The sequence below is a fragment of the Pundamilia nyererei genome, unplaced genomic scaffold (assembly GCF_000239375.1).
Source record: "Pundamilia nyererei isolate P.nyererei 1_Seehausen unplaced genomic scaffold, PunNye1.0 scaffold01024, whole genome shotgun sequence".
In the NCBI taxonomy this organism is placed as follows: Eukaryota; Metazoa; Chordata; class Actinopteri; order Cichliformes; family Cichlidae; genus Pundamilia; species Pundamilia nyererei.
In genome coordinates this window covers 1-15,469 of record NW_005188425.1, presented here as the reverse complement: position 1 = coordinate 15,469, position 15,469 = coordinate 1, and the positions used below count along the sequence as shown (strand labels likewise).

General features: G+C 41.5%; 1 protein-coding gene across 1 annotated transcript; it reads left to right on the top strand.

The window, feature by feature from the left end:
• The first annotated feature begins 168 nt into the window (after positions 1 to 168).
• Positions 169 to 15,463, top strand: LOC102206083 (caspase recruitment domain-containing protein 11). Its single transcript, XM_005755136.1, has 24 exons — positions 169 to 361; positions 3,448 to 3,693; positions 4,820 to 4,957; positions 6,064 to 6,250; positions 6,953 to 7,091; positions 8,654 to 8,824; positions 8,937 to 9,056; positions 9,152 to 9,277; positions 9,396 to 9,575; positions 9,675 to 9,779; positions 10,171 to 10,207; positions 10,358 to 10,395; positions 10,483 to 10,571; positions 10,655 to 10,701; positions 10,824 to 10,944; positions 11,667 to 11,844; positions 11,995 to 12,118; positions 12,244 to 12,484; positions 12,698 to 12,767; positions 12,881 to 12,983; positions 13,100 to 13,258; positions 13,354 to 13,466; positions 14,243 to 14,358; positions 14,590 to 15,463. Exons 1-24 carry the CDS (start codon positions 355 to 357, stop codon positions 14,795 to 14,797), a joined length of 3,063 nt encoding a protein of 1,020 aa, XP_005755193.1. The 5' UTR covers positions 169 to 354; the 3' UTR covers positions 14,798 to 15,463.
• The last annotated feature ends 6 nt before the right edge of the window (positions 15,464 to 15,469 follow it).

Here is a 15,469-nt window from a genome sequence, read left to right as displayed (position 1 = left end):
GTGTGTGTGTGTGTGTGTGTGTGTGTGTGTGTGTGTGTGTGTGTGTGTGTGTGTGTGTGTGTGTGGACGAGCATTGGTTGAAAGCGCCATCTAGTGCCTCCGGCCTCTGCTACACTGACATCATAAGTCCCGATAAGGAAATCCGCCGTGATTTGGAGAGGAGTGGGACTTTTCCCTCCTTCCTCTTGCCTGACAATTGGATGTTGTGGTTGAGGGTGGAGGAACTGGAGCAGAGTGCGCAAAGGTGTGCGAGCGTGTATCGTGCGCTCCTCGGCTGTGTTTGTGGACCTGACTGGGATGTAAAGACTGGATCGCAGTGCGGTTTACTGGGACTCAGATTCACAGGAGAAAATTATGAGTGGTAAGTCAACATTTAAGATTAAAGTAACAGATTTTTAGTCGCTGTTTAGCGTAATTTTTAGCTTGATTAGCTTGAACGGTGTTACTAGTAACAGGTTACCAGACTTTTCTAGCAATCATTAACCGAATAAACAGGTGTTACCGGGCAGCAGGAGTGTGCTCCTGTTACTGGGTTATTATCAGTGGTACGCTTTTATGTCTGATTTCTGTAAACAAGCATAACAACTGCTGAAGTAGTAACAGCTGCAGTGACAGTCTCTGCAAGTTTATTATTCTCATTATTTATTTATTTATTTTTGATTTTTTTTAAGGCCAGTTTCTTGCAACAAAATAATTTCAGACCATGGTGATTTATGAACACTTCTAGTATATTTTTACTCATTTCAAATACAAACTAGGGGTTTTCCCAAAGTCCGACAGAGTCACTCCTTATTGCTTTATGTTTTAATCGGAAAACTGAAAATGGTTACAGCAGTTTAAAAAATATGCAAACATAAATGGAAATACACTATAAGGCAAAAACGGAGTCTGTGTAATTATAACATACTTGAAAGTCAATATTTGTTATGACCACCTTTAATTTTTTAGTCAGATTTTTTGACATTTCTTTAAGTTCTTCAGGAATAATTCTAATCCAGACTCAACAGTGTGTTTTTCTATCCATTTACACTTGTACTGTATTGGCAGTCTGTTTGGCATCATTTATTGTCGCCAAAAAATGAAATTGTTTCTAATCAAATGCTTCCAGATAGTACTCCACTATTCTGCATTCATAATTCTATCAATTCAGGGAGGATCACCACTGACTGACAGAGTCTCCACCGTGGTTTACTGATAGATTTATAAACTCACTTTTGTACCTCTTTCCTGATCTTCTCCAAACTTACAGACGATTAGCCAAAAATTTCTAACTTGGATACATCACTTCATAAGACCTGCTTTCATTGCAGTTCTTCTGTAATTTGGCTACCTCGGCCTTTATTCCCCTTCATTAAGAATGACTTTGTTACAGTAAGCCTTCTACTGAGATCATTTTTGGTTAGGCTTCAGCGGTCTGTTACAGTCCATGGAGCAACGGAAGGGCCAGTTGCATCTTTCAGGTCCTGTGTCGGGACTTTTAACAACAGGACTTCCAGGTGCTGTTCATCTGCTTTAAATGGTTTTGTAGGCCTGCCAGTTTTTCTTTTTTTATCTGCTTCTGCAGTTTTTTATGGACACACTGCACACCACACACAGCACATACTGCCGAGCTCTTTAGAGTACTACTACTTGGCTGTCAGACTGTGTTGTCTTTTTGTCTTAGACATTTTCCATAGATTCAAAAAACAAATGGGAACAAATGATGTGGGACATGCTTCTAGTAAAAAAGTGCCTCAAGATACAACTTTAAATTGGCTCTTTGCCGAATTTTCTTTTATCTGCAGACACAACAAACACTGTTTCATCCCTCGAGTTAGCCTGAATGCTTCGAAGGTCAGTGTTAAGCAGCTTAACAAACGAAAAAAAATATTCCCCTGAAACTTGTCAGGTACAAACACTGGACTGAAAACAAGTAGGAAAAGCGGCCAAAGAAAGAAAGAAAAACTTTGAAAAAGCTTCAGAAAGCTTCAAGAAATATTGATCAAGACTGCTTTTTATATTTACAGGAAAGTCTGACTCCTTGCAAAATATAAAAAATCAGGGTTGACTCAAGACTTTTGCACTTTACAGAAGGTGTGGGGGTGTATCGCATTTCCAAAACAAACAATAAGTGAAATTTACTGAAAGATGTGGAGATGAACCCTGTGATAAACAGGTTTCAAGCATAATCTTCTCATTGAACCAAACGATACTTAATTTTATCTTATCGGTGTTACTGTGTGCCGCTGTTTTTATTTACTCTGAATATAAAACAGGTCTTTGGTTAGCAGTGCAGATGAACTGCTTCCTACAGCTAATGACTATCCAGTATTTGTTTTCCTTGAGTGTAAGGAGTTGCTTCGTAATCCCATGAAAACAGATCAGCCAAGCCTGCCTCAACCTGCCTGTTACCTCAGACTGCTTTGATCACCTGCACAGAGTGGAAGGAACTCCCATTATCACTCAGGCATCAATATGGGAAAAATAATCTCTCTTTTTTTGTAATGGATCAGTTTGTTTGCCTTCCTGGAAATATAAACCCCACTATATTTGCCCCCCAACAAAAATGACATATGTCTGCGATCCATGCAGCTTTTGGTATATTTTCGTACTTTATAGTTCACTGATAACTGAATCACCGCACTTTATGTTGTCTCTTTTTTAATATGGAGGAATCCTGTGTGACGGTTTCTATTCACTTTCTCCCCTTGTCTCGTGAAGTGAATCAGGCTGAGAAAGCTTTTGTCTGTGGTCCCCTGGAGTGTTTGTTGATGTGCAATATGAGTCACACCTATCTTTGCATTCCTGTCCTCTGAGCCCATGATTCGGAGTCCTCCCTGCTTCTTCAACAGCAGACCCTTTGCTCTACAACAATTTAACTACTTCTGATTTGTTATATTGAAGTTCCTGTTCACTTACTTCATCAAATCAGTTTCTCTTTGTCTCTTTAGTCTTTTTTTGGAGACTCAGTTCCACAACAGACCTGTCAGGCTGTTTTGTAGTGAGTAGACTCTTCTAAGTAAAGGAGCCCCATTTCATTTCCTCGCTATGCAGCAGATTAATCCAGTAATCCTACCAGGATTTATAGCCTTTCAGTGTTAGGCACAGCGAATTATGGCATGAAATTATATTAAACTTGCTCTCAATTTTTTTTTGTTATTATTATCTGTTAAAAACAGATAGTTACTGTTTACAAAGCGCATAAATGACACAATGTTTGACCTACTTTGATGTTTGAAGGAATTCAGATAAGAGGGGTCAGACAAAAACAAATTCACAAAGGAATTCTGCTTGGGAAAATATTTAGTCTGGGAGTGGACATAGGGCATGTCTGGCTCGTAAAGTTGAAGTGGGACATGAGCAAGGCCCGAGGCAACAAGCATATTTTCGGTAAATGGAAAAAGACATTGTTTTATCTTTCCAGACCAGGCTCTTTGCTGAACTGATACGTTTTTTGGTCGTGCGCAGGTGTCACCGTCTGGATGGAGGAGGACGACGACATCGCTCAGGAGGAATCACAAGCTTCTCCCTCGTGGTCAGAGGAGCGCTGCGAGGAGCTGTGGGACCGCGTGGAGGGAGTACGGCACAAGCTCACGCGGATCCTCAACCCGGCAAAACTCACGCCGTACCTGCGCCAGTGCAAGGTCATCGACGAGCAGGATGAAGATGAGGTGCTCAACTCCACGCAGTACCCCCTGCGCATCAGCAAAGCTGGTGAGAGGAAGAAGAGCTCGGCTGAAAAGTCAAATCAGTGATCAGCACCTAGAGATTTATAGAGACATGAGGAAAAGATGGTGCTTCAGAACGATACGAACATGCCATACCACAGGGGTTCAGAAGTGCTGTAGCTTTCAACAGTGCACTCACCCAGCAAAACCATCAGCGTACATCCTCCGCAGTCAGTGCGACGCCCAATAACAAGATATGGGTCACATCCCACACTTCCTATAGTTTTCTTTCTTAATCCGCTTGTACAGACTTGTACTGCCACAGCTGAAAGTGCAGTAATCCAAGCTTTAGTCACAACCAGCAATGGTCTACTACAGTTCATGGGAGTGTAACATAACACTGGGCCTTTCTCCGTTGCTCAGAGAATTTGGCCTGCTCATTTGGCCCGTTAAATGATTGTAACTGAAATATAAATAAACACATTTAAAGTCTCAGTGCGAGCGACGCCTTGAGGAAATGATTCATAAATTGTCATTTTCAGGTTTTCTTTAGAGTCAAAGTGACATCTGTGCTTCAGCATCGTTTCAATGGTGTCAGAGCACTGAAATTTAAGCAAACACGTGATTACTCATTTGACGCTGAGCTGCAGTCTTAAAAGACTACAAGAAGTGGGTTCTTTGGTGAAACTTCAAGAGGATAAACATTAGATGTGAATGTTTGTCTAACAGTTCATCAGTCAGAAACAGGAGAACTGAATAAATGCTCCAGTGAGAGAAAAGAGCAGGAACTTCATTGCTAAGTCGAGGCAGGCAGAGAGAAGGATGAGGATAAAGATGAAAGGTATGTTGTAAATGAAGAGACACTGAAGGCAAACACCTGGTCCAACCCCCGGAGAATTTTGTTGTTTCAGTCTTTTATCATCGTCGTGTTTGAAATACCAACAGCAAGTAACTACAGAGGTAATGACACATACATCAAAGAGGTAGCATTCTTGTGCTGACACTCTTTAATCTGTTAGTTAAACGTGCTGCTTTACCCTAACCTGACCTTTTGTCATTGCACCTATCTTTCAGCATTGTCACTGTATAATGTCATGCAACGGAAAGTAAATTATTCCACACTTGCAGTGTTACTCACCTTATGTTTTCTGTTCCCTATTTGTCACAAAAAGGCCGTTTGCTGGACATCCTGCGCGGTCAGGGCCAGCGAGGTCTTCAGGCCTTCATGGAGTCACTGGAGTTTTACCATCCAGAGCAGTATACACAGCTGACCGGGCAACAGCCAACACACCGATGCTCCCTCATACTAGGCAAGCAGAGATTTTTTTGTGGATAGAAAGAAGGATGGCATAGCAGGGGGACTTAACCATCAATTAACCTTAAATTAAAACTTTAAAGTTAAAGTAACTCAGGCTTAAGAGAAATCCCCCAAAGCATTTACGTGACATGGAAAATGTTCCATGTATGGGGATATTGTAGATTTCATGATGAACTTATACACTCAAATTACTGTGGGTCTGTTTTTTTAATGCATTTTAGCTTAATTCACTATAAATTTTAAAAACAACTGAGTGTTTGTGAAGACTACTAAAGTATTTTGATGATTACATTTAAGGATTTAAGGTTTATACTTAGGCAGTACAATGGTTAGTCTGTCACGTCACAGTCATTCAGTCCCAAGTGTTAACCCACTTATGTTCTACCCGTGATGCATGGGTACTCTGAGTTTCTCCCACAGTCCAAAAACATGCACATTGGGCTGAATGATGATTCTAAACTGTGACTTTGCACTTTAATGGTTGTCTATCTCTCTCTGTTAGCCCTGTGACAGACAGATGTACCTTACATCTAACCCCTATGGCAGCCAGGAACCTATCCCAGCTGTCATAGGGGTTCTCACAGTGGTGCTATGACAGGATAATAACATTGATGTTTGAATACACTCATTTTCACATAATTCAGCTCTGGACTGCAAAAACTAGCCTAGCCCAAAGTGAGATCGAGTGTTTTCTTTACTGACAACCAAATTAAAGCCAAGACATTTAAACTTAAAAGGGACCGTATGTGAATCTTATCCGCAAACACATCTAATTTACTTTCATTGCTGACGAACAGAAATGGTTAACAAATAACTGGAACATAAGCGCTTTCTTTGAAAGTGAGCATATGATTATTTTACAAAGCTATCATGTTGCCCAAGAGCAGAGAAAAGAGTGAACACATTTGCACATTTGGCATTAATGTTCTCTTGCGTGCCATTTACTGACAGCCACAACACATAAACATGTATTTGTCCTTTCTCCCCACACATTAAAGCCAGTTTCTCTGGCTCACAATTCAGTTTACAATTTCCATTGATTCACAATACCCTCCTTCCATGATAATGACCTCCACGTGTGATTCTCTTTCTACGCAGATGAGGAAGGTCCAGAGGGTTTGACTCAGTTTCTGCTGCTGGAGGTGCGTAAACTGAGGGAGCAGCTTCGAAACAGCCGCATGTGCGAACGGCGCCTGTCTCAGCGCTGCCGGATGGCGGAGGAGGAGCGAAGCCGCGCTGAGCGTAAAGCTCAGGAGTTACGCCACGACAAACTACAGCTGGAAAGGTTTGGGCTTTTCTAGTTTCCAGTTTCTTCCTTTAAAGCTTTTCTGTCAGAGAATCAAATATCTCATAGAAACCTGTAAATTCACATGGGGTGAATTTACAAGGTGACATTAATAATCCACAAAGGCTGTCAGAGCTACAGGGGTCAGGGCACCATTGTTCCCGCCTACTTTCCCTCTACTTTATATCCCAGTGAGAAGAAACCTGATGTGCTGCGACAGCGTTGGCTCCAGAATGTGTTTCTCTGTCATTAAACAACTTTTGAACAATAAAAAAAACACTTTTAAGAACATTTCATGTTACTTTCTTCAAACTGTTTTACTCTCATTCTGCAGAAATCATTTTAAACACTGAGAAAAACAAAAAAAATAAACATGTTGGTTGTGGTGGCATCTTCCTCTGAAACACCATCTCTCCACGAGTCTTCCTCCACTACATCTATGAGCTTCCTCTGTGGACTTCCTCTTGTCCTCCAGCCTGTGACTTTGTCTTTGCACCACTTAATCTGGTCTGTCCACCTGATGTTCATTTCTAATCTTGTCCATCCTGCTCACTCCAAATTCAAATCTCAACATCTTCACCTCTGCTAATTCCAGAGTTATCTAAAATTGTTGAGCCACGAAAATTCATCTTTACATTTATAGAAAAACGAGTTGGTAACAAAAAGTGAAAATGTTTGATCTGGATGGTTTTTGATCTCAAGGCTGCGTCAAGACTGGGAGTTAGCCAGTCGAGAGCTGGGAAAGCTGAAAGACCGACACCTGGAGCAGGCTGTGAAGTACTCCAGAGCCTTGGAGGATCAAGGCAAAGCCTCAACCAGAGAGAGAGAACTGCTGAGTCAGGTCAGTTGGTTTGGGTGAAAGAAAAATATATTTTTATATTAATGTTAGTTCTCTTGCATTTTGCATCTGTTTGATTTCACTTTTAAGCTGCTGTTTTAGGTGCTCGATGTCAGCCAGAAAGAGCTTTGTTTGCTTTGATACGACTTCGATACCTCTTGCTGCCATGCATATAACAGAAACAAGCGCTGTTCTCGGAAGTTATGTGGTGTCTGAAGGCATAAAAAAGGGAACAAATAAAAGCACCTGAGGCAACGAAACTTCTTTGGATGGCACGCAGCAAAAGAGATAAATGAAGCGGCTCGAGCCAGCAGGGCAGATGTTATCAGCCACCCCAGGATTTGTTACAACATGTTGACAGAACCACTGAGGAATGAGCCAGCTGGCTGTAAAAATAAGGCGATATTAATAGCTGCAAGTCAGTGTATGATCTACAGTCTATCTATGATCTTTAAAATCCTATATTTTTATTAGAATAGTTTGAAATCATCATTATTTAGCCCTGGGTTTTTTCTTATTATTTTAAGTCCAAAATGGCAAAACCAAGAGAGGTCCACCCACCCTATAGCCCTTCCTGTCATCTTCTGAAGAGCCACAGTGGACCAGTTGACACCTTATCACGAGTCCCAGCCTCTGAATTCAGATTACTGAAAGATTTTCACAGAAACGTAAACTCTGAAAGAAGCAACTTGTGGAATTCTCTTTGGTTTTTGCATTTAAATGTTCCACCTTAAAGCTTTAAGCTCATTTCCAGCTGTTTACTGAAAGTCATTCTTATCTCAAAGTGGGATCTTTTTGCCAGCGGCTGCTGTCTACTGTCTAAAACAAGCCATTTAAGGTTTCTCTCCTTTGAAGGCCACACACCATTTAAGCCACTTTACTTCTGTTTGCTGTCCCTCGTAAACACAGAGTTTGTTTAGCGGTGGGTGGGGCTTCAGTGCTCCCAGCCTGATCTGTGTGACCATATTAGGGATGCCCGCTTTGACCGACATCATGCTGACCTAAAAGCAGAAACGACTATTTTAAGAACCAAGTGGTTAAAACATTTCAGTGACATCATTCCCTTTTTAATTTTTTTAATTCTCACTTAGGTCACACCGTTATCTATTTCCCTTCCTGTTTTCCATCCTTCGTGGCTAGATGCCCCACATTATCGTTCTTGATACTCGTTTTTAAATAGCCAATCACCCTGCCTCATATACACACCTCCACCTTTGCACTGCCAATATCATCTTGCATTATATTCATTTTGTCTTCTTTGTGACTTTCCTTGGGTCTCACCTTTTGAACTGGTTGTGGATTACGAGTGTAACAAGTCCCCTTAATGGATAATATTTGTAGACTTAGAGATACTGCTATCAGTGGGACCTTTGTGTTATTGTTCACATATTTGCCTGAAAAACAAAAGATCCCTGGTTCAATATCAGGGGAAAAAACATTTGTCGTGGTAACCCACTGTCAATAAAGGAGCAGCTGATATTAGCTCCTGATATTAAAATATAAAAGAGTCCCACACTAGCAGGTTATTGATATGCTTATTATTTGCTTGTTCTCCATACATGCAGGTAGAGGAGCTTAAGTCCAGGCTGGCAGCAGGAGAGAAAAAAACAAGTGCTGCCCCTGATGCCTCTAAAGCTGTAACTGGTTCTACACCTGCTCTACCAGAAAACCTGCCTAAGAAAACTGAGACTACAGGAAGTCAGATGAAGAACTCGATCCCACCCACTGGAGTCGTTGTATGTTTTTGATTGCATATTGTGTATCATCTGAAATCATGTTTTTTAAGCTGTTATCATTCTTTGTTGTATTTTTTTTTATCTGTGTTCATTTTGTTTTGGTTCACCTCAGGCTCTGATGGATATCCTGAAGCAGGACCGCAGGGAGGCTGCCGAGCAGAGACAGGAGTTCTGCGATATCATCACCAAACTACAGAGCGAGCTCCAAAACACTGAAGAGCAAAGGGACAAGGTGAGAGGTTGTCTGCCATCATATTATATAATACATTATAACATTATAATGACCTTTTCCTTCATGATACTTTCTTTTCTGGACTGTACTTGCAGTTGGAGTCTCAGTGCGAACAGCTACAGCTGAAGGTGAGGACTCTCCAGCTGGACTGGGAGACAGAGCAGAAGAGGAGTGTGTCCTATTTCAACCAAATCATGGAGCTGGAAAAGGAGAGAGACCAGGTTAGTGAGAGCACACTGTCTAACCACAAAGAGTTCATCAGTCACTTTAGCTGCTCTGGCTTATTCTCGCACATCACCAACCTATTCACTTTCTGCACTTCTGTCCTCTCATCTCAAGGCCCTGCGCAGTCGAGACAGCCTGCAGCTTGAGTACACCGACTGTCTGCTGGATAAGAACCGTCTGCGTAAACGCATTGCTGAGCTGCAGGCCAACCTGGAGCAGCAGCAGAGAGAGCTGGACAAAGAGAGGGAGAGGAGCCAGGAGAAAATGGAGCCAAACAGCTCCTGCCTGCACTGTGTGAGTTCAAACACTAAGTCATGAGGGCAGCGCTCACCTTCCCCTGCCTTCTACAGAAACTTTTTAATGCAAATGTTGTCCTCCATCTCTGCCCCCCAGTCCCACCTGTCTCTGTGTAGTGAGGAACAGTGCTTTGGCCCCTGCTGTTCCCCCGGCCTGGATCTGAGCCCGCAGCCGAGAAGAACCAATCTGTTACTAAGAAAGGTCAGTGCTGCGGTTAATACCAGTAGTTTAGTTATTATGATGAGAATGACAATAACAACAGAATCACAACTGCCCTGTTTGATTAAATTAAGATCAGAGGGAATCGAATCAGGTGTTACTGACCTAACTGCTGTGTAATCACCACTTAATTTTATATCATAGGAATTCCCACAGGATAAAAACTTGTTTTTTCATGCTGTTTGTGTGCTATGCAGAGAATGTATCTTTCTGACTGAAACATTTCATTGCAGCTAGACAAGGCAAGGGGTCCTATTATGAGCAGGAAATGTTGCAATGCGTTCTTGTGCAACTCTTTGCATGTTCGTGCCTGTACCTTACATCTCATTATCTGCGAGCTCATACTCTGTTGAGCATCTTTTCTGTGTCACAGGTGCCCTCTAGTGGCCCAGCCAATGAAAACTCAGAGGGTAAGTCAACCACACTGGCAGCTGGATGATGCTTATCTAGTGTTTCTTTGTGCAATCCTTTTGCTTTTGTACTTTTCATTTACACAAAGTAGGAAGGTCGGTGGGGGATTTCATCACAAATGTAAACGGTGTTTTTCTGCTGATTCACAGATTCTGGTTCAAACTCAGAGGAGAACCTCTTGCTGTCAGTGAGTATCAAAGCCCTGCTCTTAATAAAAATAATAAAAATAAGATTCTAAAGATCTGCATCTTTATGTTTACCTCCTCACCCTCAGACAGAAACCAATGAAAAGGAAATAAACCGCCTTTCCACATTCCCCTTTCCTCCTTGCATGAACTCCATCAACCGTCGAGTCAACACAGAGTGAGTTCATATATTTTTCACCCTGCAATTTTCCCCGTTATTCTCACGTTGATTACCATTTTCCTCGTTTTGCTTCCACAAAGGTTTGACTTGGATTCATGGGGCAGTGATGAGAATGACAACATTCCAGGTACATTTGACTCTTTGCATTTACAACCATTTTTTTTAATCAATGTGTTGGTGATTAATCATGTTCAATCTAATAATAACAAAAATGTAAGTGTACATTAAAAGGCTCTCTGGTGTTTTCAGGTGAGCAGAGTGAGCCTTCTTTGTCAGATTCGTGGAGCTCCTTGCAGTCTCATTTTTTCCCCCCTGACCTGGTCAACCTGCCCATAGTCTCTGCACAGCAGCCCAGTCCCAAAGTGCCCAGGTACAAACTTACAGCTTTGATGCCTGTCACTGAAACCAGTAAAAGCTCTGTTAAACTGTCATTTTTCCTCCTTCATTACAAGTAATATTAATTTCTGCAGTGCAATCTCTTAATCTTCGTAGGTGAGAATGATGGTCCTAAAAGGTCCTAACATTAACATTAGTATAGAAGAGCATTAACATTTCTTTTGTCAGAGGTACGTTGTGGGTATTAGGCCACAGACCATTACACAACTCAAAAATAACTTTATTTATTGTAAACAAACAGGCGAGAACAAACCAACAGAGCTAAGAAAAAAAAAAAGGAAGAGCAGATGTCAATCTACAGCTTCAAAAGAAAAAATCTTTCCAGCACATGAAGTAAAAATTTCAAATTTAAACAATTAAAGAAAAAAACTTCATGGTTTAAATGTTTAGATGTCTTTAAAATGTATCTGGTTTGTCCTTCATTTTATTTTCTCCTGGCGGATTATTATTATCATTATTATTATTATTATTATCTTTTTGGTATTAAAAAATGGAGTTCATTACATAATTACTGTATGATAAAAATGTAAACAGTTTTGAATGTGATTAATATTATATAAGTGCAATTTTCTGTCATAGTGTACAACATAATGTAAAGAGCACAAAAGTGGCACCAAAGCAAAGTGAATGCCGTCACAGACTAGTGTTATGTAATTTCATCCTTACTGCTTCTGACGGTCTTCTGCCATCTCTCAGGAACCTACACTGCTCACCATCTCCAAGTCCCCCAACCTCTCCAAAGCACAGGAGACCAAGTCTTGCCGATGACATCACCATCATTGGAGGAAGCCAAACGGGGATATTTGTCAGCCATGTGAGAGCAGGTTCCCCAGCTGAACAATGTGGACTGAAGGAGGGCAGCGAGCTGCTGGAGGTGGGCGTCTGCATATGCGATTAAATCATATATGAGCACTTTTAATGTGTGCATGTGGAAATACGTGTCCCACAAGGACAAGTGTGTGCCTTTGCTTTTATGAAAATGAGGCTGTAGAATGACATGCAGTTTTTGTCCTGTTGTTTTTAGCTGGAGCAAGTCCTGTTTGGTGGGGGAAGTGTGCTGCTGAGTCAGTGCACTGCTGAGGTGGCCCACTTTTCTCTGCAGTGGTGGACCGAGCCGTCAACACTTAAATTCCAGAGCAACCCAGAGGGTGAGTCTGTTACTTCAGAGGTTTGAAAAATTCATATGAGGCCGGTCAGTCTGCTCTTGAAATCTTCCCTCGTGGTGCAGAAAGGTGACGCTAAGGTGCCCCCTCTCATGCTTTCTCATCCTCAGGGTACTCAAACCTGTCCTCGCAGGTTTCATCGCCAACTTTTTTGGGTCCCGACTCTTTCTATGTGCGTGTTAATCTCAGCATGGAGCCTCATGGTGACCCGCCATCTTTGGGTGTTTCTTGTGATGACATTATACATGTCACAGATACAAGGTACAATGGAAAATACCAATGGCGCTGCTCCCTGGTGGACCCGAGCACAGCCAAGCATTTGCAGACAGGATCCATGCCCAACTACAACCGGTATGTCAGTCAGACTTTGACGTGACTTTGCTTTATTATTATTGTAAAGGCACAATTCAGTCCTGAAAGTTCCACAAGGCCAGTGTTATTTAGTTCAAGTACATATAAGAGAAGGTAGATATATTTACAAAACTGGCGAATAAATTTAGATTGATAACAAAATAGCTGTGTGACTAGTGTAAATAACTAAGAATATATCGACTTCTCTTTCAGGGCTCAACAGTTGTTACTCATAAGGTTACGAAAAATGTCAGTGGAGCAAAAGGACTCTAAGAAGAAGATGGTAAATTGATGCACATTTAAATTACATGATCAGCATGCACAACGGCTGTGGTGCCTCATATTACAGTTTTTGCCCGTTTCCTCATTGGAAGATGTATATTTTTCTTTGCGTAGTTCTTAAAGAAAACATCAGGCCGTGTACGATTGGTCAAAGCGGTGGATCCAAACTGCCGTGGGATTGGTTCCACACAACAGGTCCTTTACACGCTCAGCAAACGTAAGTTGAAGCCCTGTCGCTCCCTCAATGAAATAGCATGTTTGTGTCATAAATGAATTGTTTGTGTATGTGCACACTTTGTGTTGATGTATTTGTACTTGTTTTTGCCATGTCAGGCCATGAGGACCACTTAATCCCTTACAGTTTAGTACAGTCAGTGCAGGTTCAGACCAAGCGGCCAGTCATCTTCTCACCGTCTCTGCTGTCCCGTGGTCTGATAGAGAAGCTCCTGCAACCAGCACAGTCTGGATTAAAGTTTAACACCTGCCAGCCAGGTATCTGTGCAACACACAGACCTATCCACTCACAGTGACCCAACAGTGCACAAAGTTTGGTGCTGATTTGTTGATCATACATTAAATATTTTCAGAGCCCATTCCAGCTTCAGAGAGACAAGACAAGAGAATATTCTTGTTGGATTCTTGCAGTCCAGAGAAGGCCCTTGGCATAAGGCTGCAGTCAATACAGGATGTCATCAGCCAGGTAAGGTCAGCGGTGTTTTCTGGGGGTGTGGTTTTCAAAAAGAAGCTTTTGCTTTGCCTGACGAAAATGCAAAAATGTCACCACATTTTGCTTTACAACCATCCTACTAAATGTCTTCCTCAAGGAGAATGAAGAATGCTGTTTTTAGGAAGATTAAGTAACCAATAAAAGTCAATTACCGACAATCGCGGGGAGAAATTTCCACAGGACTCTGAAATCCTTTAAAAAACTAGGTTCACCCTTACTGCTTCCATAATTAAGAATTAAGAGGAAATTTAGAGAAATTAAGACGGTAAGGAGCAGCCAGGAGCTGCTAATCAAATCCACTTGATTAATTGATCATCAGCAAGTGTGAGCACCTCCATAAAAGGAGAAAAGGAGATGTTTTGGCAGTTTGCTGCTCCTGAACATGCAAGTGTGCAGATTGAACTCTGTTAAGACAAAACCACAGTCGTCCCAAGGTCTGATCAGAAAAACTGCAAAAAAAAATTTTAAATCCCAGGTGCTCAATCTCAGACTCACCTGGCCTCAGTTAGCATGTTAAATGTTAAAGTTCATGAGAGCATGATTTAAAAAAGACTAAACAAGGATGGCTTGTTGTATGACAGCATACATACAGAGATGTTTGGTCATAATGGAAGGCACCACGTTTGTAGAAAACCAAACACAGCGAGTTTTGCAATGCCCCAGGCAAAGTCCTGACCCAACCTGATGGAAATGGTGTGTTGGGACCTTAAACGAGCTGTAGATAAACAGATGCCATCTCTTTGTCTCAGGATAAACACTGCCTGCTCGAGCTGGGCTTGTCCAGTGTTGAAGGCTTATTGAGACTTGGGATTTACCCCATCGTCATCCATATTCGCCCCAAGAACAAAAAACACAAGAAGCTGAGGTAAGTGCACACACAGGCAGTTTTCAGTTCAGTGCTACAGTAAGTTCTGGTCTCACCATAGCAGCACTACTGTACTTTATCCAAGCTTTGTATGTATTTAATGGCAATCCACTTTGTGGAGTAAGGAGTGTTTAACTTCTCTAGAGTGATTATTTCTTACCTTGAAATACATATATTTGGAAAAGTCATGTCTTAGATACTCTGTGATTATTTATCCATCACTTGAAACAGAAAGTTTTTTCCACGTTGTGGGGAGGACAGTGTGATGGAGGAGCTGTGCCACGCCGAGGAGCTGCAGCTGGAGACACTGCCCATGCTTCACTACACCCTGGAGCCCAACACCTGGAGCTGCACTGATGAGCTGCTGGCTGCTTTACGTACCAACATCCACAGCCAGCAGAGGGCGATGGTCTGGGTTGAACTGGATAGGCTGCCGTAGAAGAGAGAGAGAGAATGTGTGTAGTACCATGTATGACTAGTGCATGCGCCAGTATCTACTAAGAATTTCAAAGGAGCCCACACTAGGCTTGTGTACATACATTTTAACATAATTTTGAAATTCTCATAATTATAGGTCTCTATAATAGCCAAGCTGGACTGGCTAGAATAAATTTAAAAAACTGCAACTTATTTGAGCCGCACAAGGAAGGTACATGTAAGTACAAATGTACTTACCTCATTAAAACTGCAATCTTCCCTTCAACTTACCACACCTAAGGTTTTATTATTATACTTCTGTACTTCAAAACTATATTCAATAACACAAGGAGCCTAGTTTTTGGTATTTAGGCCACGGGTCATTTAATTATGTTTTGAGTGAAAAGCTGAAGCTGTGAGAATATTAAGTGTGACAGATGTTCTAGGTTAAGGGAACTGAAGCTTTTTTTTTCATACAATGATATCTGTGCATTATAGATCTAGGCCAGTGTTTGTTTGGACAGTTACATTTTATGTCAGCCTGTTTTCTTCAGCTTTTTTCATTTGAAGTGAAATAATGAACGCTCCATTAAGGTGTCGAGTTTAGACGGAGTGGATTCATTATTGTATTTCAATCTGAATGTACTGCAAACTGAACTGAATGCAAAGCAAAGAGCCTGAAACAATAGGTTTA